Source organism: Phaseolus vulgaris, chromosome 10 (assembly GCF_051622355.1).
Source record: "Phaseolus vulgaris cultivar YP4 chromosome 10, ASM5162235v1, whole genome shotgun sequence".
Lineage (NCBI taxonomy): Eukaryota > Viridiplantae > Streptophyta > Magnoliopsida > Fabales > Fabaceae > Phaseolus > Phaseolus vulgaris.
The window spans coordinates 18092855-18118288 of NC_143507.1; the positions used below are offsets into that span (position 1 = coordinate 18092855).

General features: G+C 52.3%; 1 protein-coding gene across 1 annotated transcript; it reads right to left on the bottom strand.

Annotated features, from left to right (window-relative positions):
* Positions 1 to 22055: 22055 nt before the first annotated feature.
* Positions 22056 to 23246, bottom strand: LOC137815700 (uncharacterized). The gene is made up of 2 exons (XM_090296083.1): positions 22703 to 23246; positions 22056 to 22594 (listed from the first exon to the last, which is right to left on the bottom strand). The coding sequence occupies exons 1-2, from the start codon at positions 23244 to 23246 to the stop codon at positions 22056 to 22058; spliced, it is 1083 nt and encodes a 360-aa protein (XP_090152209.1).
* Between the last annotated feature and the right edge of the window lie 2188 nt (positions 23247 to 25434).

A 25434-nucleotide genomic window follows, 5' to 3' on the forward strand; every position in this document is an offset into this window, starting at 1 on the left:
TTCTGCTCTCTGGGCACATGTACCACTTCAAAGGAGGCAAAGGAACTCTTCAATTCCTGTACATACTCCAGGTAAGCCGCCATTTGTGGATCCTTAGCCTGGAACTCGCCTGTTACTTGCCCCGTGACTAGCAGCGAGTCACTCTTAGCCATCAGGACCCTTGCTCCCATCTCTTTAGCCAGCAAGATCCCGGCGATCAGCGCCTCATATTCTGCTTGATTATTGCTGGCCTTGAAGGCAAACCTCAAGGATTGTTCGATCAGCACGCCGTTGGGTCCCTCCAAGATGACTCCAGCACCGCTACCCTGCTGGTTTGACGATCCATCCACTGAGAGTACCCAACGGAAGTCATCCCCTTCAACTCGTGTTGCTTCAGATGAGAGCTCGACCACGAAGTCTGCGAAGATCTGCCCCTTGATCGGGCCTCGAGGCTCATACTTAATATCAAACTCCGACAGCTCCACTGCCCACTTTACCATCCTCCCAGCAACGTCGGGCTTCTTCAAGACCTTCTAGATGGGCAGGTCGGTCATCACCAATATTGTGAAGCTATGGAAATAGTGGCGCAACCTCCTCGCCGAAAATACCACAGCCAGCGCAGCCTTCTCCAGGGCCTGATACCTTACCTCCGGGCCCTGCAGCACCTTACTAACAAAATAAATAGGCTTTTGAGCCTGATCTTGGTCCTGGGCGAGCACCGCACTCACCGCCCTCTCAGTTACAGCAAAATACTACCTGAGAGGGGTTCCCACCAGCGGTTTGCACAAAACCAGCGGGCTCGCCAGATACTCCTTCAGCTTGACGAAGGCTTCCTCACACTCCTTCGTCCAGGCAAACTTGTTATTCCGCCTTAAGCACTGAAAGTATGGATGGCCCTTCTCTCCGCTAGCCGATACGAACCGAGACAGGGCGGCCATCCGACCTGTAAGCTGCTGTACTTCCTTCACAGTGGCTGGGCTCCTCATCGCCAAGATGGCGGCACACTTATCAGGGTTGGCTTCTATTCCTCTTTCAGTTAAGAGGAAACCCAAGAACTTCCCAGCCTCCACGCCAAAGATGCAGTTCTCCGGATTCAGCTTCAACCTAAACTTGGCGATCGTAGTAAACAACTCCTCCAAGTCCGCAACGTGCTTGCTTTTCTCTGGCGAGGTCACGACCATGTCATCCACATACGCTTGCACATTCCTTCCCAGCATGGGTGCAAGTACTCGATCCATCAACCTCTGGTACGTGGCCCCCGCATTCTTCATCCCAAAAGGCATCACCTTGTAGCAGTAGCACGATCTTTCGGTCATGAAGGCAGTCTTTTCTTCATCCATGGGATGCATCTTGATCTGGTTATACCCCGAGAAGGCGTCCAGGAAGCTCAACAACTTGCACCCTGCAGCACTGTCCACTAGGGCGTCTATGCTTGGTAAAGGATATGAGTCCTTCGGGCAAGCCTTATTCAGATCGGTGAAATCGACGCACATGCGCCATTTCCCATTACTCTTCTTCACCAGCACGACATTGGCCAGCCAATCAGGATACTGCACCTCCCTGATATGGCCTGCGGTGAGGAGTTTCTGTGTTTCGTCTCTAATCGCCTGCCTCCTCTCCTCATTGAACTTCCTTCTTCTCTGCCGTACTGGTCTCACCAAGTTGTCCATCGCCAAATGATGGCATAAGAAGTCGGGATCGATCCCGGGCATGTCCGAAGCGGACCATGCAAATGCATCCAGATGCCGCTCTATCACCTTGGCGATCTGGTCCTGGAGCTCAACCTCCAGGGATCTTCCCAGCTTGAAGATCTTTCCCCCGATCTCTCTCTCGAGCCACTGCTCGACGGGTTTTGGCCTGGTTTCTCTGGCGATCACCGCCCTGGCGATTCCCAGCTCCCTCACTTCCTCAGGGCGATTCCTTGCCTCCTCTTCTCCCAGACCGGCGTTCCCCTCCCCCAGCTCAGCATCCACCATCTCCACATCTCTTCCGGCGGTCTCTTCTATTACCGTCGATCTGGGCTTCACACCAGGAGGCAGGGTGGTTGTCACATAACTCACAGACCTTTTGTTTTTCAAGCTATTCTCATAGCACTTTTTTGCTTCTTTCTGGTCGGATTTGATGGTGATCACCACCCCCTCCATAGACGGCAACTTCACCTTCATGTGCCGGGTCGACGGTATAGCGCCTATCCTGTTGAGCGTGGGCCTTCCCAACAGAATGTTGTATGCTGAAGGAGCGTTCACGACAAGGTATTTGATCTTCTCTGTTCTCGAACCCGCCTCATCTGTAAACGTAGTCCTCAACTCTATGTACCCCCTGACCTCTACCTGGTCACCAGCAAAACCATACAGGCACCCTCCATAGGGCCTCAGCTGGTCAAGGGGTAGCTCCAACTGCGTGAAAGTCGGCCAGAACATCACGTCTGCCGAGCTTCCTTGGTCCACCAGAACCCTGTGGACCTTCCTTCCCGCCGTGATCAACGAGATGACTATGGGATCGTTGTCATGAGGCACAACGTCCCGAAGATCTTGCTTGGTGAACGTAATGTCCACATCCGGCGAGTGGTCTTCAAACATATCCACCATCATCACAGACCTGGCATACTTCTTCCTCTGTGATGCGGTGCATCCACCACCTGAGAAACCTCCTGCAATGGTGTGGATTTCCCCGTGCGTAGGCATCTCGTGCTGCTGAGCCTCTCCTCCTGCTGGTTGGGAGCTCGACGCACCCCCCGTCCTTCTGTCCAGCAAGTAGTTATTTAGGAACCCGCAAACCAGATCGTCGAGCTGGTATCCTAAAGCCAAACACGAATCCACGGTGTGGCCAAAGCCCTGGTGGAACTCACACCAGGCGTCTGGCTTTGGTCCCAGCACCTTGTCGCCCACCTTCTCGGGCGCTTTCAACCTAGCCGATATATTGGGAATGGCGATCAGGTCCGCCAATCCCATGACAAACTTGTGCTTAGGCGGGCGATTGTACTCCCGGCGTGCTGGTTTAGGGCGTCCTTGCCCCCTGCCCTTGTTCTTCCTCGGATCATAAGGATGGCGAGTCCTCTGATCCCTTCTGGCCGCCGCTGTCTCTAGCACCCTCTGCGGCTGGATCCTGGTATGGGCGCGTGGCCTGGCGGGAGCCACGCTTCCTCTCTTCTCGGCGACTTCATTCTCATCAGCGATGTGAGCCACCGCAAGTCGCCTGACCTCAGCAAACGTGGCAGGGTGAGCCCTGATCAATGCCTCACAGAATGGTCCCGGCAGCACGCCCTTCTTAAATGCATAGACCAGCATTTCTTCATCTTTGGCCGGCGATCTGACCATCTGCGCCCCAAAACGATTTAGGTAGTCCCTGAGGGACTCTCCCTGATATTGCCTTATATCAAACAAATCATAAGACACCCTGGGCGGTGCCTTATTCACGATGTACTACACGAGCCCCCAGACCTCCTTCTCTTCTGCCAACCTGGCGTCCTCTCAACACGCCTATACAATAGCCTGATGCCACGTCATCACTCCCGACTACCAGGGCGGTACAAGTTTCTTTTGTATAAATTTGTAAATAATATAGAATAGTGTTTAGGTAGGTGCTAAGAGGGAAACCTAAAGATACCTCTTTTTGTAAAGCATCTTTAGACATTAGTTTAGAACTTTCTAGAAGTTGACCCTTCATGTCTCACTATAGGCGCTAGAAGTGGGTAGCATGCAAGGGACTTTTGATTAGCTTGTTGTGCAAGCTTTGTAGCCTCATAACCGGCCCTTGCTCCTATAAAAGGAGAGCTTAGGTCCTTCAAATAATAGAATTGATTTTTGAAGTAATGAAACTCTCCCAAATTGGTGATTGAGTGAGTGAGAATTGCCTTCTCCTCTTCCTAGTCTCATCTTGAGTGCCTTGGTTCCTCAAGTGGCGGCATTTCACACTTATCTTGGAGCATTCACACTTCAAGTGGTGTGTTCATCAACCAAGTTCTTCAACCACATAAGTCTTCTCTCTTTTCCATCTATTTCTGATCTTGCAGGTGACTTGATCGTTGAAGGTCTCGCCACGTCAAACTCCGTCTTCCGCAAATACGTTCCAATTAGTCCGAGCGAACCTGCGAAAACACTACAAACGACGCCTCTAGCGGCCGATTGCACTCCGACGCTCAAGTCAATCAAACAAGACCACCAAAGAATCGTGTACTCTGAATCTCAGCGAGACTCGTGCACTCTGTGATTCTCTCTCTCCTCTCTGTGCGAAAACTAGTCACTTGTCAGTATGAAAACGTACCCTCGTAATGAGCGTGGAATGCCTTTATATACCCTGCCGCGCGCCCAAGTTATTCGTGTACGAAGTAACTTAGCGTGTTTCATTCATTGGGCGTCTCGGGCAGCCTCAGCGTGAGTACCAGGTGTGACTTGGACAAGCACACATACCAGGCATCACCTAACGCGTGAACGATCACCCCTGTTTTGCCCCATGCACGTTATGGGCTAAGAGAGCACCAATCACCAACCGACTGCTAGCTCGCTTAGACCACTCTCATGCATGGTACTGCAAAGCGCCTAACCTCTCTGATCTCTGATACTCTACCACACAAGACTCGTATGCAACGCTCTTGCCGGGAATCCCTTCTCGTTCCTAGCTTAACTACGTGTGATACGACAACCGATCGCCCTCTGATCACCGATCTCCGCCTGATCATCGATCACCCTCCAGGTGACCCTCTTCAAGGCACATCAGCTTCCCCGGCCCACATGGCCCACTAACAACGGCCCACGTGGCCATCAGTCGCTGAAGTCACCCTAGACCGATGACCGACCGGATCACAAGCCCCCAGTCTCGAGCTGCGCCCCTGTTCTCAGCGAAGAGACTAAGTGCTTGTTCTCGGTGGCCACGTGGCAAGTGACGCCACGTCACGTGCCACGTCACGTGTTGTGCTTTAAGTGACGTTACGCTTTCCTTCCCTAATCTTGCGACACGTGTGCGCATCAATGGCTAGCGTGAAACTTCGTTTGCAGTTCCCTTATTCAAAAACTTACGCGCCTCTACTGTTTCATTATCTTCCCCAACATGTTTCTCTGCAAATCTCGAACCCTCCTTCTGCGATTCATCTTCTCCATTCCCAGGCTTCCAGAAATCGTTCGCGATCACAAAAAGGTACTCCCTTTCTTCATCTATGGCGTATTTGAATATTTTCTACCGATTGCATTGCTCAAAAACCGCATCGTGCATGCATCATGGGTCACTTTTTCCTCTTCTGCACTGTACCGAGACCCCTTCTGGTTTTTCTATGTTCCGCTTCTTCTTCCTCTTCATCGCCGTCATTTCTCTACCCCTTCGAACCATAGCATTTGCTCCCTTCGTCTTTTTCTAGTTTTTTATTGATTCCTCACCTTCATCGCCCTCGACGAGCACAACTCCCTCGGCGAGTACGCAACCCAGGGCGACGCTCCCTCCACAAGGCTACGCACAAGCGTACAAGTGGGCTCCCCTCCACCTACTCGCCGAAACATCCAACCAACTCCTAGCCGATCACCTCGCCACCTTGCTGAAGGGTGCTGCAGATGAGCCTTCATGCGCCATCGACAGGGAGGACGACCGAAACCTGGGCGTGCACATCCCAAGGCATGCCCATTTGCGTAGATGACAGGGCCACCAACGGGGTGCCCTTTACTTTCACCTACTCAGCAATCTTTAAGAGGTTGCGCCTCCGCCTTCCCTTCACCTTCTTCGTGAAGGAACTCCTTACTGAGCTAAATGTCGCCCCTTGCCAACTCCATCCGAATGCTTGGGGCTTCATCCGGGCGTTTGAAATCTTATGCAACCATTTTGGGCACCCTCCATCGACCGACGTCTTCCTCTACTTCTTCGAGGCTAAGAACCCAGGTGATAGGTCGTGGGTCAGCTTAAATGGAGTGACAGGGAGGGTGATCTTGGGTCTGTACCAGCAGTCCTTCAAGGATTGGAAAGGCAGATTCTACATGATCACCTCCAACAGACCCAGCCCCGCCCTTCTCGAGGGCTTTCCTCTCTAATGGGTCCCAAAAGTGGAGTTTAGGAAACCCCGAGGCTTGGAGACCATGGCCCCATACGAGCGCGAGCTGTGCGGCCTCCTCTCAAGCTTGGGGCACCAAATTTAGTTCTTCCACCCTTATTAAGCACGAGTTCGATGCTGAAAAGCTCGAAAAATACATCGGTTTGTCTCCTCTTTTCCATGCAACTTCGCTCTTTCCCAACATGCCCCTCATGCATGCATTTGCTAACTACCTTTCTGTGCTTGGATTGCTTTCTTGAGGCTGAGAACGTCTATATGCGCCAACATAATGCGAATTTGGCGGAGGCTCTCGCCGCGAGTGATCAGAAGCTTAAAGAAGCCGAGTCGGCCATTGCCACCCTGACCACCGAGAAGGTTGTGCTTGAGACCGACAAGGCTGGGTTCGAGGCCGAGAAGGCCAAGCTATGGGAAGAGGCGGCCGACACCTTCGCTGAGGGTTTTGACTTCGCTCTCGAGCAACTCAAGTGTGCCTTCCCAGAGGTCGATCGTTCCCAACTATCTATAGAATTTGAGGTGGTGGACGGCAAGGTCGTTCGTCCCTGATCACTTGCTGTTTTACTTTCTCTTTTCTTCAAACTTTCTAATGTAAAGGACTTTTTACTGCATATATTCAATGCCTTCTTTCTTCCTTCTGCGGGGTATCTTTTTCGTCTCTTGCTATGTATGTTTATAGCTGTTTACTTAGCGCGATTTCCCTCATACTTTCCACTTCTGTCTTTGATCGCTTCTAACAACGCTCGACGACTGTTCTTGGCTTGGGCTTGCCCGCTTAGGTCTATCGTGTAGGAACTTCTTCTAAAACTTCTTAAGCAATGCTCCGTTCGCTGATAGCCGACCAGGGACCGGTCATCCTGCTCCCCTTTCCCTCCTTATACCTTTCTGGATTTCTCGTCGCTCCAGCGCTAAATGCATAGAGGACTTCCACACCGGTCGGTCTAGGATGATACCTTGCTTTGGGAGGAAGAGTGTTTCTCGACAAACCCTCTTGGGTGAGAAGGGGTTTGACTAAGAGTTCTACCGAGCCAATATTGACGCTATGCCACTTGGGTAAAGGCGTTTCTCGAATCCTTCCTTTCCCTTCTTTGGGCTTACTAGCGCCCCTGGCGTTTCGAACTTTAGTTGCCTGCACTCACACCTGGGGTGAGGAGGACCTTGAACCGGTTGCCTACCCTCGCGCCTGGGGCGAGGGAGGCCTAACCGATCACCTGCGCTCGCGCCTGGGGCGAGGAGGATTTCAAAATCAAAAACTTGCAAACCTTATACTGATAACCTCGTTTTATTCCTGGGAAAAGGGCTTCCCCTTGAACATGTTCACATTGTTTTCCCTGGCGCGAAAGCGCGGCTTCACTACAATATTTTAACTAAAGTAGAGTTTTAAGTGCGTGGCATTCCATGTCCGAGGGATCGCCCCTCCATCCAAGGTCTCCAGCCGATAAGCGCTGTTCTCCAACGCCTCCACTACTCTGAACGGGCCGGTCCACTTGGGAGACAACTTATTTTCTATCTCGTTCTGATGCGCTTTCCTCATCACCAGATTTCCCTCCTGGAACTGCCTCTGCCTCACCTTGGAGTTGTGCCTTCGCTCCACCCTTCTCTTTACAGCTTCAGCGCTGACCCTGGCTTCTTCTCGTATCTCGTCCAAAAGGTCTAGGTTCACCTTTCTCTCCTCGTTGGACTTCTCGGCCACAAAATTCAGAAATCTTGGTGAATTTTCTCGTATCTCCACAGGAATCATAGCGTCTGACCCATAGACCAAGCTGAAAGGTGTCTCATGGGTGCTAGATTGCGGAGTGGTGTGATAGGCCCATACGATCCTGGGAACTTCTTCCGCCCATGTTCCTTTGGCCTTTTCTATCCTTCTCTTCAGCCCTCTGAGCAGCACTCGGTTGGCCGATTCCACCTGCCCGTTCGTTTGAGGGTGTTCTACCGAGGCGAACACCTGCTGTATTCCCACCTCCTCGCATAGGTTCCTCAGCTGATGACTCGTAAACTGGGTGCCATTGTCGGAAACCAGACGCTTAGGCACTCCGAAACGGCACACGACATTTTTCCACACGAACTGTTGAACCTTGTGAGCGGTGATCTGCGCAACCGGCTCTGCCTCCACCCACTTTGTGAAATACTCGATGGCGACGATCAGAAACTTCATCTGCCTGATCGCCAGGGGGAAAGGTCCCAAGATGTCGATTCCCCACATGTGAAATGGCCAGGGGCTGTGAATCGACCTCAGTTCTTCGGGGGGCGCCTTGTGCCAATCTGCATGTTGTTGGAATTGCTTGCATCGCTGAGCATAACCCACACAATCTTCCCTCAGCGTTGGCCAGTAGTACCCTGCACGGAGAACTCTACCCGCCAAGGCGCGACCACCGACGTGGCCCCACATGGATCAGCTCAAATGCTGCAAAGGACCCCTTCAAGGTGTGCACATACTCGAGGTATGCAACCATCTGTGGGTCTTTGGCCTGGAACTCTCCCGTCACCTGCCCGGTAACCAACAGGGAATCGGTTTTGGCCATTGATCCTGCCTGTTGACCGGAACGCTGGAAACTGCCTCGTCGAAGGATCGACGTGCGCACCGCTTCTCACCTCCGTTCCTCTTCGGGATCTACCTCAAGAACCTGTAAAGAAACAGTACGGCGCCGCTGCGGCCGATCGCACTCCAACGCTCAAGTCAGTGACGGTATCACCAAATACTAAGAGAACAAGAACCGTGCAAATCCTCTCTCACAGTCAGCTCTATCACTCGCAAGCGTAAAGTGTATAAACTGAACGTGCGTACCTCAGAAAGTTTGTTAAGAACTCTTATATACCTGGTAGCTTTCTCTCTCCTGGCAGTTACAGACTTGGACACGTGGCTCGCATCCAACCGTACACGTGCCATCATCTGGAGGCTCCCTGACTTGGCGCTGCTTCTACTCTCATTTTGGCTAAGTTACCTATGCATGGTACTGCCCAGTGCATAGCTAACTTGGGAGTGCGATCTCTACTGGAACTGGCGAGTTAGGGGTCTTCATACACCTTCCCTGTGGTCTCGCCGGCCGCCTTCATAATCTGCTTCTCCTTCATCTTCGGCGATGTGCTTGCTCTGGCGATCTCCAATGACTAAGTCGCCTGAATGTACATCTGGCGATCGCCTATTCTGATAAACTGGAGGTCGGAACACGCCAACTCGACAACTGGCGACTACACGAGCCCCCCGACTTCTTTCCCTTCTGCCAACCTGGCGCCTTGCCAACACGCCTATGCTGTAGCAGGATGCCACGTCATCACACCTGACCACCAGGGCGGTACACAAGCCCCCCAGTCTTAAGCGAAGACTTGTCTAGCGAAAAAAAATGAAAGAGCCTACGTCAACACCGATCTACGTGGCACTGACGCAGAATTCCGAGCGGTTGTACCTTCTGCTGCTCTGACGCTCCACCAAACCCCTCACTCACCGCTCGACACGTGGCTTCATCAACGGCTCTCTTCATTTGCCGTTTGCGCTTCCTAAACCCATTTCGAAAAACCCTTAAACCCATTTCGCTCCACTGTTCCATCACTTTCTTCGTGCCTGCAAACGCTCTAACTTCTTTCTGCGAAAACTCTCAATGCTCTCCAACGCTCCAGATCACCATCTTCCTCCATCGTCTTCCTGATCATCAAAAGGTACCTACTTTCCTTCATCTGCTGGCTTTCCTTGCATTTTAACCGATTCGCATCATCCTGTAACTGCCTGGTGCATACGCTGTGGGTTGTTTTTCCATTTATCCTTCTGCGTAACTTAGGGCTTCGTCAATCGTCGCAACGAGCCTACATTCGTTCGTTTTTCACCTTCCTTCTATGATCGAGTCAGCCTCTGTAACCCCCTGATCATTTTTCCTTTCTTCTTCCTTTGCAGCTGCTATCATGACTCGCACAAAGATTACCCCGAACCCACCTCCTTCAGCACGAAACCTTCCTTCACAAGCACACGACCCAACACAAGTTCGTGGCGCTTCATCTTCGCAGGCTGAGAGGCCTGCGTCTTCCCAACCTGTCCTGGCCCAGGCGACTCCACCTAACGCTGGAGGAGCCCCCGTTCCCCTGCCAGACTTCAAAACTTTATATCCCTGGGCCAACTCAACCCTTCTGAAAGAGACATCCTCTGTGAACACTGCGGGAGCAGTCTTGCGGCTGACTAAGGGGGACGAGATCCATCAATCGTTTCACAAGGAGCACGACGAGAAGATGATGGTGCTGCCTTGCCCCCCCGATCTGCCCGTGTGTGCTGATGACAAAATAAGCGCCGACGGGCCCTTCTGCTTTGTCTACACGACTTTGTTCAAGAAGGTCAGGCTCAGGTTCCCTTTCACCCGATTCGAAAGGGAACTTCTTACCGAGCTCAACATTGCTGCCGCCCAGCTCCACCCCAACAGCTGGGCATTTGTTCGAGCTTTTCAAGTAATGTGCGCCCACCTGGGGTTGCCCGCGTCGGTGGACGTGTTCTTATTCCTTTTCGAAGCCAAGCACCCAGGAGACCGCCTGTGGATCAGCTTGAACGCGATTGCTGGGAGGTCCATCTTTACCATCTTCCAGCAATCGTACAAAGACTGGAAGGGGAAGTTCGTCCAAGTACGTGCGAACGACAAGGACACCTCCCTTCTCGATGGCTTCCCCTTGTACTAGGTGGACAAGGGGAAGAAAGAGTCCAAGAGCTGTTTCAGGAGGCCCAGAAGTCCTGACAGCATGGGAGCATTGGACAGAGACCTCTGTCTCTTCTGGAAGAAGGTGGCGGACGCCAATATAACATTCCTTACCACCACCTTGATATGCTTCGAATTCTACGAAGATCAGCTAGAAATTCGAATAGGTTAGGACATTAAACTCTTGTTTTGATACCGCTTCTTGTTTAGCTGTTTCTGGGCGTCTTGTGCGTTATGCGCAAGACTTTGGCTTTACCTTTGCGCATACCTTCTGCTTTGCTGTTTATTACCTTATGCACTTATTTGTTTTTCTTGAGTTAACCCATGCATCTTCGTTCCATGCAGACGACATGTTGCCCAGAAACATGCTCGCTGAGCTAAAGGCGCTCGCCCGAAACCACGGGTTGGCGACCGGTTCCCAAACGGTGCCCAACTCGGTGGTGGAGGCCGCCATTGTCCAAGGGCGATCACCACCCAAGAAACCCGCCCAACGCAAAAAATCGGTCCTTAAGAGACCTAAAAGGAAAGCCCCTCAAGTCGTCCATGAGGAGGAAGAAGAGGACGACGAGGTCACCGAGGATGGCCTCGTTACGAAGAGGAAGAGGGTGGCACCTTCTTCACCACCTGCTCCACCCCCTCTTCCAACCTCAACACCACCATCGACGCCTGCTCCTCCTCCATCATCGCCAACACCACAGGCTCCTTCCTCACCAGTCCAAGCGGTTCCACTGGCCACTGCGCCACCTGCAGCTGAGGCCCAAGAGCCAAATTTCCTGGAGGACCCCCCAAGCGCCTCTACGCCCTATGTGTCAGCTGGAGGGGGCCCCCCTTCAAACGCTTCAGCTGCAGAAAATGCTCCAATCGGGGATGAGGTTGCTCATACCTCTCCGATTCTGATTACCGAATCCCCGATTGCGTTGCCACGCCAGGAAGCAGCAACTGAAGAACCTTCTAAGGAAGGTGGCGACGAGAACCCACAACAAGCCCACCTGGCGCCTCTCCAAGCAGCAAACCTTCCCCTTGAGGTCACAAGGATGTGGGAGCCTCTAACCGCCAAGCTGAAAACCATAGCAGAGGATATCCCAGCGATCATAACCAGGGCTGTGGAAGGCTCAACCAGGAGGCTCCAAGACGACCTCTTCAACCTCAAAACCGAAAACAGCACCATCAGGATCGAGGTGGAGAAGTTGTCTTTCAGCCTGACGCTCGCAGAAATCGAACACTCCCGAGTGGAGGATGCAATGAATACCGAGCTCAGGCTGGCGCGCAAGGAGGCTACTGACCTTCGCCGCAAACTTCACGAACTTGCCCAAGAGAAGGTCGAGCTGGAAAGCAAAATTGTGCCTCTTCGCGCCAAGGCGGTCGACCTGGAGGCTCTCATGAAAGCTGACGCCGCTAAGGTGCAAAAACTGGAGCAGAGGTCGATCGACCGAGAGAAACTACTTGGGCAAGTAGAAAAGGCGAGGGATGACGCCATGGCTGATCTCGTCGAGGCCAATAAAGAGAAGGGAAAGGTGGCTGCTGAGTTGGCCCAAGCACAATCGGAATCCAAGAAGGTTACTGAAGACCTTCTCCAGGCTCAAGAGACCAACGAGCAACTTAAAAAACAGGTTGAAGAGCTGGAGCAGCAGAATAAAGAGCTGAAAGAGCAAACTGAAGACCTCAAGAAGCGGATTGAGGAACTTCAGGGGCAAATCGAAGAACTCAAGCTAAACTCTGCTCAGATTCTGGCTGCTGGATTCGAAGCTGCTCGGGAACAATTCGCTTGCCTATTCCCCGACCTGGATCTCAGCCTGGTGTCGCTGAACAACGAAGTAGTAGATGGAAAAGTCGTTCCTGCTGAAGACTAATGAACTCCTCTTCATCTGCTACTTTTATGATTTCCCTTGTATATACCTTGTAATAAACTCGTGCGTATGTGCTTTTAACAGATACTTATCTTAATGACAAAGTTTGGATATTCCCTCTCCTGACTTCTTTAAGCGCTTTAACCTTCTTTGCATGTTTAACTTTGTCGGATTTAACTTAATGATTTTGCAAACACGACCTTTGACTTAACTGCTTCGAACCACTTCAAACTCAAGTAATAATCACTTTAACCAACTTGTACTCTTAAGGCAACTAACCTTATCGCAAGAATACCCTTCAAGCAACGAACTGTAACTCAGTTATTGGCTCAAAACACTGTCCCACTCGACCTGCCTTATCAAACAGGTCTTTCAACCTTCTCGCCGCTGTTTGAACTCTTCCCGATCGCCAAGAACTCTTAGTAACATCAGCTTTTCCTAGCCTCATGCTTTGGCAACTGTTTCTTTGCATGGGGGCAGAAACGCCTTTTGGGATCCTTCTTTTCTTCCTTGAACTTCAGAACAAAAGACCGGGTGACTAGGCGTTCTCTTCGAACCTACCTTAGCCACCTTCCAAACTTCTTCCACCCTCTGCACCGTACCTGAACTCGTTCGAGACGAGAAGGATTTTATCTTGCCTAAGCTCGCATGTAAGCGAGAAGGTCTTTAACTCGCCTGCACTCGTTCATCGTCGAGAAGGTCTTTAACTCGCCTGAACTCGCTCAACGGCGAGAAGGACTTTATCTGGTGCCTCAACTTGCCCAGGGTGTACATCTCCTCCCCCCTGGATGCACTGAGGACCTTTTCTCTTTCTCGCCTGCGCTCGCTCGACGGCAAGGAGGTCTTTATCTTGCCTCTACATTGCCCCAGGGGTTACATCTTCTCGCCCCCAGAAACACGGAGGACTTTTACTCTTTCTCGCCTGCACTCGCTCAACGGCGAGGAGGTCTTTTACTTGCCTCTACATTGCCCCAGGGGTTACATCTTCTCGCCCCCAGAAACATGGAGGACTTTTTACTCTTCCTCGCCTGCACTCGCTCAACGGCGAGGAGGTCTTTTCCTTGCCTCAGGACGCGCGAGGGCGTTGAGGTCTTTCATCTGGAGCCTCCGATCGCCGAAAGACGATGAGGACTTTAAAACTTAACTGGTGCCTCCAATCGCCGAAAAACGATGAGGACTTTAAAAACTTTTACTGGTGCCTCCAATCGCCGAAAAACGATGAGGGCTTTAAAAACTTTAACTGATGCCTCTAATCGCCGAAAAACGATGAGGACTTAAAAACTTTAACTGGAAAGCACGCGATATATCTTTTCTTGCCTTAAATCACTTACAAGTGACAAGGTCTTTCTTCAAAACTTTTTGGAAAACAGCAAACATGCAACCAGAAAACGCCTTATACTTTGAAAACTCTTCTTTCATTGGGTGGCCTCATTAAAAACCCTCCTTAGGGAAAAAAGAGTGCCCCCTTGAAACTGTTTCATCAGAGACATTGTAATATAACATTTGTGTTTGTCTTTACTTACAAAGCTTTTTAACTATAGTACAACTTCAGGTGTGTGGCGTTCCAGGTGCGAGGAATCACCCCTCCTTCCAGCGTCTCTAAGCGGTAGGCTCCGTTCCCGAGCGCCTCGGTTATTCTGAACGGTCCAGTCCACTTGGGTGACAGTTTATTCTCCATCACGTACTGGTGGGCCTTCCTCATCACCAAGTCGCCTTCTCTAAACTGCCTTGGCATCACCTTTGAGTTGTATCTTCGTTCAACCCTTCTCTTCACAGCTTCAGCTTTCAACCTCGCCTCTTCCTTGACCTCATCCAGTAGATCCAGGTTCAGCCTTCTTTCTTCATTCGAGTCTTCCTCTACGAAGTTCTGGAATCTCGGCGAGCTCTCCTGGATCTCCACCGGGATCATGGCATCACACCCATAGACCAAGCTGAACGGGGTCTCATGGGTTCCTGACTGCTCGGTGGTGTGGTACGCCCAGACTATACGGGGCACCTCCTCAGCCCAACTTCCCTTGGCTTTCTCAAGCCTTCTCTTCAAACCTCTCAACAGCACCCGATTAGCTGACTCCACCTGGCCATTTGTCTGAGGGTGCTCGACGGATGCAAACACTTGTTGAATTCCCACCCCTTCGCAAAGCTTTTTCAACAGGTGGCTTGCAAACTGCGTCCCATTATCTGACACCAGGCGTTTAGGCACTCCAAACCGGCACACGATGTTCTTCCATACAAAACCTTTGATCTTGTGTGCGGTGATCTGGGCCACTGGTTCTGCTTCAATCCACTTGGTGAAGTACTCAATCGCCACCACCAAGTACTTCATCTGCCTGATCGCCAGCGGGAAAGGTCCCAGGATGTCGATTCCCCAAGTATGAAACGGCCAAGGGCTATAGATCGACTTCAACTCCTCGGGAGGTGCCTTATGCCAATCGGCGTGCTGCTGGCATTGTTTACAACATTGGGCATATTTCTTGCAATCTTCTCTCATGGATGGCCAGTAGTAGCCTGCACGGAGAGTCCTCGCGGCCAGAGCTCGACCCCCGACGTGGCTTCCGCATATACCCTCGTGGAGCTCTGCCATGATCCTCGTGCACTTCTCGCCGTGTACGCATTCCAGGAGTGGGTGAGTGAACCCAAACCTGTACAGATCGCCATCAATCAACGTATACTTGCTGGAATTCTTCTTTACCTTCCTAGCTTCTGTCGGATCCAGCGGGAGGAGGCCATCTGCCAGGCACCGTTTGTACTGTGTTATCCAAGTGTCTGGCTCATGGGTGGTGCAGACCTGCATCACATCCACCTTCTCTCCTCGACATGCTCTAATTCTCGGCGATCTCAGAGTTTCTTGCGTCAAGGACTTATGGCTTCTCGCTGCTCTCTCCGTCGACTTGCTTATCTGAAGGACCAGGTGATCTGCTACAAATGCCCTTGGCGTCTTCAGAGTTTCTTGAATCACCGTCCTCTGCCTACCCCCCTTGCCTGAGCTGGCGAGCTTAGCAAGCAAGTCAGCTCGGGCATTCTGCTCTCTGGGCACATGCACCACTTCAAAGGAGGCAAAGGAACTCTTCAATTCCTGCACATACGCCAAGTAAGCTGCCATTTGTGGATCTTTAGCCTGGAACTCGCCTGTTACTTGCCCTGTGACTAGCAGCGAGTCACTCTTAGCCATCAACACCCTAGCTCCCATCTCCTTGGCCAGCAAAATTCCGGCGATCAGCGCCTCATACTCTGCTTGATTGTTGCTGGCTTTGAAGGCGAACCTCAGAGATTGTTCGATCAGCACGCCGTTGGGTCCTTCCAATATGACTCCAGCACCGCTGCCCTGCTGGTTCGACGATCCGTCCACCGAAAGTACCCAACGGAAATCGTCCCCTTCAACCCGCGTCGCCTCTGACGAGAGCTCAACCACGAAATCTGCAAAGATTTGCCCCTTGATCGGGCCTCGGGGCTCGTAGTTAATATCAAACTCTGACAACTCTACCGCCCACTTCACCATCCTTCCCGCAACGTCGGGTTTCTTCAAGACCTTCTGGATGGGCAGGTCAGTCATCACCAGTATTGTGAAACTGTGGAAGTAGTGGCGCAACCTCCTCGCCGAAAACACCACAGCCAGCGCAGCCTTCTCCAGGGCCTGATATCTCGTTTTTGGGCCCTGCAACACCTTGCTCACAAAATAAATAGGCTTCTGAGCCTGATCTTGATCCTGGGCGAGCACCGCACTTACCGCCCTCAGTTACAGCAAAATACAACCTGAGAGGGATTCCCGCCAGCGGTTTGCACAGAACCGGCGGGCTCGCCAAATACTCCTTCAGTTTGACGAAAGCTTCCTCACACTCTTTCGTCCAAGCAAACTTATTATTGCGCCGCAGACATTGAAAATAGGGATGCCCCTTTTCTCCGCTAGCTGACACGAATCGAGATAGGGCCGCCATCCGACCTGTTAGCTGCTGGACTTCTTTCACCGTAGCTGGGCTCCTCATCGCCAAGATGGCGGCACACTTGTCTGGGTTGGCTTTTATTCCTCTTTCAGTCAAGAGGAACCCCAAAAACTTTCCAGCCTCCACGCCGAAAATGCATTTCTCCAGATTGAGCTTTAACTTGAACTTGGCGATCGTCGTGAACAATTCTTCCAAGTCTGCCACGTGCTTGCTTTTTTCCTGCGAGGTCACGACCATGTCATCGACGTAAGCTTGCACGTTCCTTCCCAGCATTGGTGCAAGTACTCGATCCATCAGCCTCTGGTACGTGGCCCCCGCGTTCTTCAGCCCAAACGGCATCACCTTATAGCAGTAGCACGATCTCTCTGTCATGAAGGCTGTTTTCTCTTCATCCATGGGATGCATCTTGATCTGATTATATCCTGAGAAGGCATCCAGGAAACTCAGCAACTTACACCCTGCAGCACTATCAACCAGGGCATCTATGCTCGGTAAAGGATACGAATCCTTTGGGCAAGCTTTGTTCAGATCGGTGAAATCGACGCACATGCGCCATTTCCCGTTACTCTTCTTCACCAACACGACATTCGCCAACCATTCAGGGTACTGGACTTCCCTGATGTGGCCTGCAGCGAGGAGTTTGTGTGTTTCGTCCCTGATCGCCTGCCTCCTCTCCCCGTGGATAGGCATCTCGTGTTGCTGGGCTTCTCCACCTGCTGGCTGGGAACTCGACGCTCCCCCCGTCTTCCTGTCCAGCAGATAGTCATTTAGGAACCCGCTCTTAACCAGATCGTCGAGCTGGTATCCTAAAGACAAACACGAGTCCAAGGTGTGGCCAAAACATTGGTGGAACTCGCACCAGGCGTCCGGCTTTGACCCCAGCACCTTGTCGCCCACCTTCTCAGGCGCTTTCAACCTAGCAGAGATATTAGGAATGGCGATTAGATCCGCTAATCCCATGACAAATTTGTGCTTAGGCGGGCGATTGTATTCCCGGCATGCTGGTTGCTGGCGCCCCTGGCTCCTTCCCTTGTTCCTCCTGTCGTAAGGATGGCGAGTCCTTTGGTCCTTTCTGGCCGCCGCCGCCGTTTCCAGCACCCTCTGCGGCTGGATCCTGGTCTGGGCGCGTGCCCTGGCGGGAGCCACGCTGCCTCTCTTCTCGGCGACTTCACTCTCGTCGGCGATGTGAGCCACCGCAAGTCGCCTGACTTCAGCAAACGTCGCTGGATGAGCCCTGATCAAGGCCTCGCAGAATGGCCCTGGCTGCACGCCCTTCTTGAAGGCATAGACACGCATTTTTTCATCCTTAGCCGGCGATCTGACCATCTGCGCTCCAAAGCGATTTAGGTAGTCTCTGAGGGACTCCCCATGGTACTGCCTTATATCAAACAGATCATAAGACACCCTGGGCGGTGCCTTATTCACGATGTACTGCTCGACAAAGATCTTCGAGAACTGTTGAAAATTGGTTATGTGGCCGTTAGGCAGGCTCACAAATCACTCCATCACCGTTCCCTAGAGCGTACTCACGAACATCTTGCAGTAGACGGCGTCTGACCCTCCCGACAGCATCATCTGCGTGTGGAACGTGGTCAGATGAGCCTCTGGATCCTCCACGCCGGTAAAGACAGCCTTAACCGGAACCACGCTTGTGGGAATAGGCGTGTCGGTAATCGCCTGAACAAAAGGCATTGGGAAAACACGAGGTGGCGTCGACGGCGCCACCTCTTCAGCGGAAGAACGTCCTTGCTGCTCCTGAAGAGCTCGACGCAGCTCCTCAGTCACCTTGCTGAGCTCCTCGTTCCTGGCGCGAGAGGCGACCAGGTCCTCATGTATCCTCGCCTGCTCTACGCGCGAGGCTTCCACAGTTGCCTGCAACGAGCGCATCATCTCTGCCATCTGCGCCATGGTCATGGCGGCGTCGCCTTCAGCAGCGACAGGCGCCACGGGACTTGAACGATTGCTTCTCATTTTTCTCATTAACTTCATCGAATCACAGGAATGCAGCGAACAACACTTCAGCCACGATCGAATCAGCGATCAATCAGAGAAAACAGCGCGAAACTGCGCAAGAAACTCAAGAACACCGCAAACCTTCGAAGAAAATCACGACTTCACCAGAAACCAACGCTTCTCCGCGAACAATCAAACGAGCGAAAGAACTCGAACTTCCACCAAACAGATCACGCGTAAGCAGCAGGAAACCTCACTCCACCGATCGAAAAGCCAAACGAACGGTACAAAACGCAAATTCTCCGGACGAAACTCAAACAAACTGCGAACGACGGTTGCACCAGCACACAACTACGCAGAAAACTTCGAAAACTTCCAAGAACTCACGCTGTGGATGGGAGCAAGTTTTACACGGCCCCACGGTGGGCGCCTGATGATCCTGCCTGTTGACCGGAACGCTGGAAACTGCCTCGTCGAAGGATCGACGTGCGCACCGCTTCTCACCTCTGTTCCTCTTCGGGATCTACCTCAAGAACCTGCAAAGAAACAGTACGGCGCCGCTGCGGCCGATCGCACTCCAACGCTCAAGTCAGTGACGGTATCACCAAATACTAAGAGAACAAGAACCGTGCAAATTCTCTCTCACAGTCAGCTCTATCACTCGCAAGCGTAAAGTGTATAAACTGAACGTGCGTACCTCAGAAAGTTTGTTAAGAACTCTTATATACCTGGTAGCTTTCTCTCTCCTGGCAGTTACAGACTTGGACACGTGGCTCGCGTCCAACCGTACACGTGCCATCATCTGGAGGCTCCCTGACTTGGCGCTGCTTCTACTCTCATTTTGGCTAAGTTACCTATGCATGGTACTGCCCAGTGCATAGCTAACTTGGGAGTGCGATCTCTACTGGAACTGGCGAGTTAGGGGTCTTCATACACCTTCCCTGTGGTCTCGCCGGCCGCCTTCATAATCTGCTTCTCCTTCATCTTCGGCGATGTGCTTGCTCTGGCGATCTCCAATGACTAAGTCGCCTGAATCTACATCTGGCGATCGCCTATTCTGATAAGCTGGAGGTCGGAACACGCCAACTCGACAACTGGCGACTACACGAGCCCCCCGACTTCTTTCCCTTCTGCCAACCTGGCGCCTTGCCAACACGCCTATGCTGTAGCAGGATGCCACGTCATCACACCCGACCACCAGGGCGGTACAGCCATTAATCTTCTCGCTCCCATCTCCTTTGCCAGCAGCATATCGACGATCAGGGCCTCGTACTCCGCCTGGTTGTTGCTGGCTTTGAAGGCGAAACGCAGGGACTGCTCGATCAGCACCCCGTTCAGGCCTTCCAGGATGACCCCCGCGCCGCTCCCTTGTTGGTTTGAGGATCCATCCACCGATAAGACCCATCGGAAAACCGAGCCCTCCGGTGGTGCGGCGCCCGATGACAACTCAACGACGAAATCCGCAAACACCTGCCCCTTGATCAGTCCTCGGGGCTCGTATCTGATATCGAACTCAGATAATTCTACGGCCCACTTTACCATTCTTCCGGCTACATCTGGCTTTTTCAGCACCTTCTGGATGGGGAGATCAGTCATCACTACAACCGTGAAGCTGTGAAAGTAGTGACGCAGCCTTCTTGCCGAGAACACCACCGCCAGAGCTGCCTTTTCCAGAGCCTGATATCTTACTTCAGGGCCTTGCAACACCTTGCTTACGAAATAAATAGGTCTCTGGACCTGGTCCTGCTCTTGGACCAGAACCGAACTGACCGCCCTCACTGTTACAGTAAAGTATAAACGAAGAGGGGCGCCCGCCTGTGGCTTGCACAACACCGGCGGGCTTGCCAAATATTCTTTAAGCTTAACGAATGCCTCCTCACATTCTTCGGTCCAAACGAACCTGCTGTTCCGCTTGAGACATTGGAAGTAAGGATGGCCCTTCTCCCCTCCAGCGGACATGAATCGCGACAATGCCGCCAGCCGACCGGTGAGTTGTTGCATCTCCTTCACCGACGCTGGGCTCCTCATTGCCATGATCGCCGCACACTTCTCGGGATTCGCCTCAATCCCTCGTTCTGTTAAGAGGAAGCCTAGAAACTTCCCCGCTTCCACGCCAAAAATACATTTCTCTGGGTTGAGCTTCAACCCGTACTTGGCGATTGTTGTGAAAAGTTCCTCCTGACCAGCGACATGTTCCTCCTTCCCTCGCGAGGTGACCACCATGTCATCAACATAAGCCTGCACGTTCCTTCCCAGCATCGGCGAGAGTACTCTATCCATCAACCTCTGATAGGTGGCCCCCGCATTCTTCAACCCGAACGGCATTACCTTATAACAATAGCAAGATCGCTCGGTCATGAACGCGGTCTTGCACTCGTCCGACGGGTGCATCCTGATCTGGTTGTAGCCCGAAAAAGCATCCAAGAAACTCATCAGTTGGCATCCTGACGCACTATCCACGAGGGCGTCAATGCTAGGAAGGGGATAGGAGTCCTTGGGGCATGCTTTGTTGAGGTCGGTGAAATCCACGCACATCCTCCACTTGCCGTTTGACTTCTTCACCAGCACCACATTGGCCAGCCATTCTGGGTATTGGATTTCCCTGATATGCCCCGCGGCCAAGAGTTTGTGGGTTTCCTCGTGGATCACCTGCCTCCTTTCCTCATTGAACTTCCTCCTCCTTTGGCGCACCAGTCGGACCTGAGGGTCCATAGCGAGGCGATGGCAGAGGAAGTCCGGGTCAATACCCGGCATGTCTGAGGCTGACCATGCGAATGCGCCCATGTTCTTCTCAATCACCCCGGAGATCTGTCGTCGCGTGTCTTCGCCGAGCGGTCCTCCCAGCTTGAACCTTCTTCCCCCGATCTCCGCCTCCACCCACCCCTCAGTCGGGTGGGGTCTTCTCTCTCTGGCGATGACTGCCCTCGCAATCCCAGACTCGCGAGGCGCGATCTCTCTCGCCCTCTCGGCTTCATCCTGGGCACTTCCCGAGCCCCCAAGCATTGCTTCTTCCATCTCCACGTCGCCGTGCGTGCCTCTTACCAACGTCACGACTTTCGCTCTTCCTTCGTCCAACCTTGGTGGCGGCGTCGCGGTACGGCTTCTTTAGCTTCATCTGCCTTGTCGATGGTACGGCTCCTAACCTGTTGAGCGTCGGTCTTCCCAACAGTATGTTGTAAGCGGACGGAGCATTGACCACCAAGTACTTAATTTTCTCAGTGTTGGTTGTGGCACCATCCGTGAATGTGGTCCTCAGCTCCACATAGCCCCACACCTCTACCTGGTCCCCTGCGAAACCATACAAACACCCCGGGTATGGCTTCAGATGGTCAGGGGACAGCTGCAGCTTGCTGAACGTCGGCTAGAACATCACGTCTGCCGAGCTTCCCTGGTCCATGAGGACCCTGTGCACCTTCCTCCCTGTCGTGACAAGGGAGATAACTATTGGGTCGTTGTCGTGAGGCACAACGTCCCGGAGATCGGCTTTGGTAAAGACGATGTCAATGTCGGGGGAGTGATCCTCCTCCGCCGAGTCGACTGCCATCACCGACCGCGCGTACTTCTTTCTCTGAGAGGCCGTACATCCTCCCCCAGAGAAACCTCCCGCGATCGTGTGCACCTCCCCGTGCACCGGTACTTCATGCTACGGATCCCCTGCTGGGGCCCTCGATGCCTGATCACCTTGCGGCTCTCGCAAGTAATCGCTCAGAAAACCACTTTTCACCAACTCCGCGAGTTGGTGTCCCAACGCCAAGCACGTGCGGAGTGGGTGGCCATAAGCCTGATGGAACTCACACCATACGTCTTTCTTTCGCCCCAGCACCCTGTCGGTCTTCTCCGGTGCTCGCAGCCTTGCTGCTATGGCTGGAATGGCAATCAGCTCTGCCAGCTCCACCACAAAATCAAACCTGGGGGGTGCGTTGCTCTCCCTCATGCGCCCCCCATTCTGGTCCCTTCGAGGCTCGTAAGGGCGAGGTTTTCCCTGAGCCCTCTTTCCCTCTTTGGCCTCGTGCACTCTCATCGGCTGCTGAGTCCTGCTTGGTCCTGCGCACGACTTGTTAGGGATCGTGCTTTCCCTTTTCTCAGAAACCGCTGTTTCTGCAGTGATGTGCGCCACAACATGACGCCTAATCTCCGCGAAAGTGCTGGGGCGATGCTTGATCAGAGATTCACTAAAGGGGCCTGCAAGAACCCCTTTCTTGAACGCATGCACCAGCATATCTTCATCTTTGTTGGGTAGCCTCACCACCTGCGCCCCAAAACGGCTAAGGTAATCCCGGAGGGATTCACCTTGGTTCTGGCGCACATCGAAGAGATCGTACGACACCACTAGGGGTGCCCTGTTCACGATATACTGCTCCATGAACAGCTTTGAGAATTGTTGAAACGAAGTGATGTGGCCGTCTGGCAGGCTCACGAACCACTCTAGCGCAATCCCGCTCAGGGTGCTCATGAATAGCTTGCAGTATACGGCATCTGAGCCTCCATAAAGCATCATCTGGGTGTGGAACGCCGTCAGGTGCGCTTCTGGATCCTCTACCCCCGTGAACCAGGCCTTCACCCCCACCAAGCCTGGTGGCACCACTGCACCCATTATTTCAGATGAGAATGGCATGGGGAAGGTCCTGGGGGGAGATGGTGGTGGCGCCACTCCTTCCTCCGCCACCCTCTCTTTCTGCGCCTGTAAAGACTTGCGCAGTTCTTCGTTAACCCGGTTCAAATCTTCGTTCCTGCCTTGTGATGCAGCCAAGTCCGCTTGCATCCTTTCTTGCGCCATTCTTGACGCCGCCACATCGTCTTGTAGCGCGCGCATTATCTCCAAGACTTGCGCCATCGTCACAGCTCCTTCTTCGACGGATGGCGCGAGTGAAGTTTGCCTTGTCTTCCTCATTCTTGCAGCAAAGAATCTCAAGAACACACGAAATCTGGCAGCACAGTGGATGGGATCACAATTTCACACGGGCCCCCACGGTGGGCGCCAAATGATCTTGCATGTGACTTGATCGTTGAAGGTCTCGTCACGTCAAACTCCGTCTTCCGCAAATAGGTTCCAATTAGTCCGAGCGAACCTACGAAAACACTACAAATGGCACCTCTATCGGCCGATTGCACTCCGACGCTCAAGTCAGTCAAATAAGACCACCAAAGAATCGTGTACTCTGAATCTCAGTGAGACTCGTGCACTCTGTGATTCTCTCTCTCCTCTCTGTGCGAAAACTAGTCACTTGTCAGTATGAAAACGTACCCTCGTAATGAGCGTGGAATGCCTTTATATACCCTACCGCACGCCCAAGTTATTCGTGTACGAAGTAACTTAGCGTGTTTCATTCATTGGGCGTCTCGGGCAGCCTCAGCGTGAGTACCAGGTGCGACTTGGACAAGCACACATACCAGGCATCACCTAACGCGTGAACGATCACCCCTGTTTTGCCCTATGCACGTTATGGGCTAAGAGAGCACCAATCACCGACCGACTGCTAGCTCCCTTAGACCACTCTCATGCATGGTACTGCAAAGCGCCTAACCTCTCTGATCTCTGATACTCTGCCACACAAGACTCGTATGCAACGCTCTTGCCGGGAATCCCTTCTCGTTCCTAGCTTAACTGCGTGTGATACGACAACCGATCGCCCTCTGATCACCGATCTCCGCCTGATCATCGATCACCCTCCAGGTGACCCTCTTCAAGGCACATCAGCTTCCCCGACCCACATGGCCCACTAAGAATGGCCCACGTGGCCATCAGTCGCTGACGTCACCCTAGACCGATGACCGACCGGATCAATTTCTTTCATCTCCATGTCCATATGAACTCCTAAAACATGTCTTAGGTCCTTTCTATTCGGTGTTTTAGCTTACTTTCATGTTTTGTTCGATTCATCTTCTTCTTTGCTAAATATAATCGGTTCATCTTCCTTCTTCCTTGCTTTTGTTCGGTGCATTTCATTTCTGAAGCATTTTAATCAGTTCATTTGAATTCTTAAGCATTTTAATCGGTTCAATTGGCAAGAAATGGACTTCCATATGAGTTTTGGAGTGTTGGATCAAGTTTTGGTGAGTTCTTGAAACATAGAACATTGATCCAATTCTAGAAAAGTGCCTATTACCTTTCCAACTCAAGTTGATTCCATAAAATATCAAAGAATCATCTATATCTTGCTATTGGAATCATATCATCAACTGAACCTCCAGCGTGGGCCCCTCCTTCGGGGGTCCCATGTCTACCTTGGTCAACGATCAACGATCAACGGTCAACCGAGACCTGGACAGTACACAAGCCCCCCAGTCTCAAGCTAGCGACTTGCGCAGCGAAGTGACTAAGGCCACACCCGGTCATACCTCCGAGCCCACGTCCTCTCAACACGTGGGGCCACGCCCGCATATCTCTCTAAGGCCACGCCCGGTTATCCTACGTGGCATTCCATACCTGATTGCCTTGTGTGGCGCTCCACAATTGAACACGCACTGTGCACTAAAGCTTTTCCCTGTCCTAGCTTACACGTGGCACGATCCAACGACTGAGTCTTAACGTCGTTTGCGCTTCTGGTTTTCGCTAAGACACTTCGAAACATACGCTCCACTTCACTGTTCCATCAAGCCAACTTCTCTCACAAGCTTCTTCTTCTTTCCCGCGATTCTTTGCACTTCATCTTCCTCCAAGCTCAAGACTTTCCCCTGATCAACCATCAAAGGTAACATTTTGCTCCGATCATTGCTCTTATCATTCGATATTCTGCTCTATTGAACTGCTTGGGTCTGTTTAAATTTCTATTTTTCCCATTTTCTCTGCATTTCTTCGTTCCCCTATATTTCTGAACTTTCTCGCGTGGGTAGGGTTTTCTGGGTTTTCCGTAGTTTGACACCATAGCCCCCCTTGCTGAACCTTTGTCCTTTCTTTTTCTAGCTTCTTCGTCCATGGCGCGAACAAAGACCACGGCCAACCTTCCACTCCACTTGTAAACTACAGAGAGTCCTACTCTTGGGCCTCTGATAGGCTTCTTGCTGAGTCTTCCACCCTCACT

Bases quoted from the DNA above. Each gene is read 5' to 3' on its own strand.
- LOC137815700 (XM_090296083.1), bottom strand. From the start codon at position 23,246: ATGGCGCAAGTCTTGGAGATAATGCGCGCGCTACAAGACGATGTGGCG. The intron at 22,595-22,702 runs GTGAATCCCTCC...GGGTTCTTGCAG, and splicing joins CGATGTGCGCCAGAACCAAG to GCCCCTTTAGTGAATCTCTG.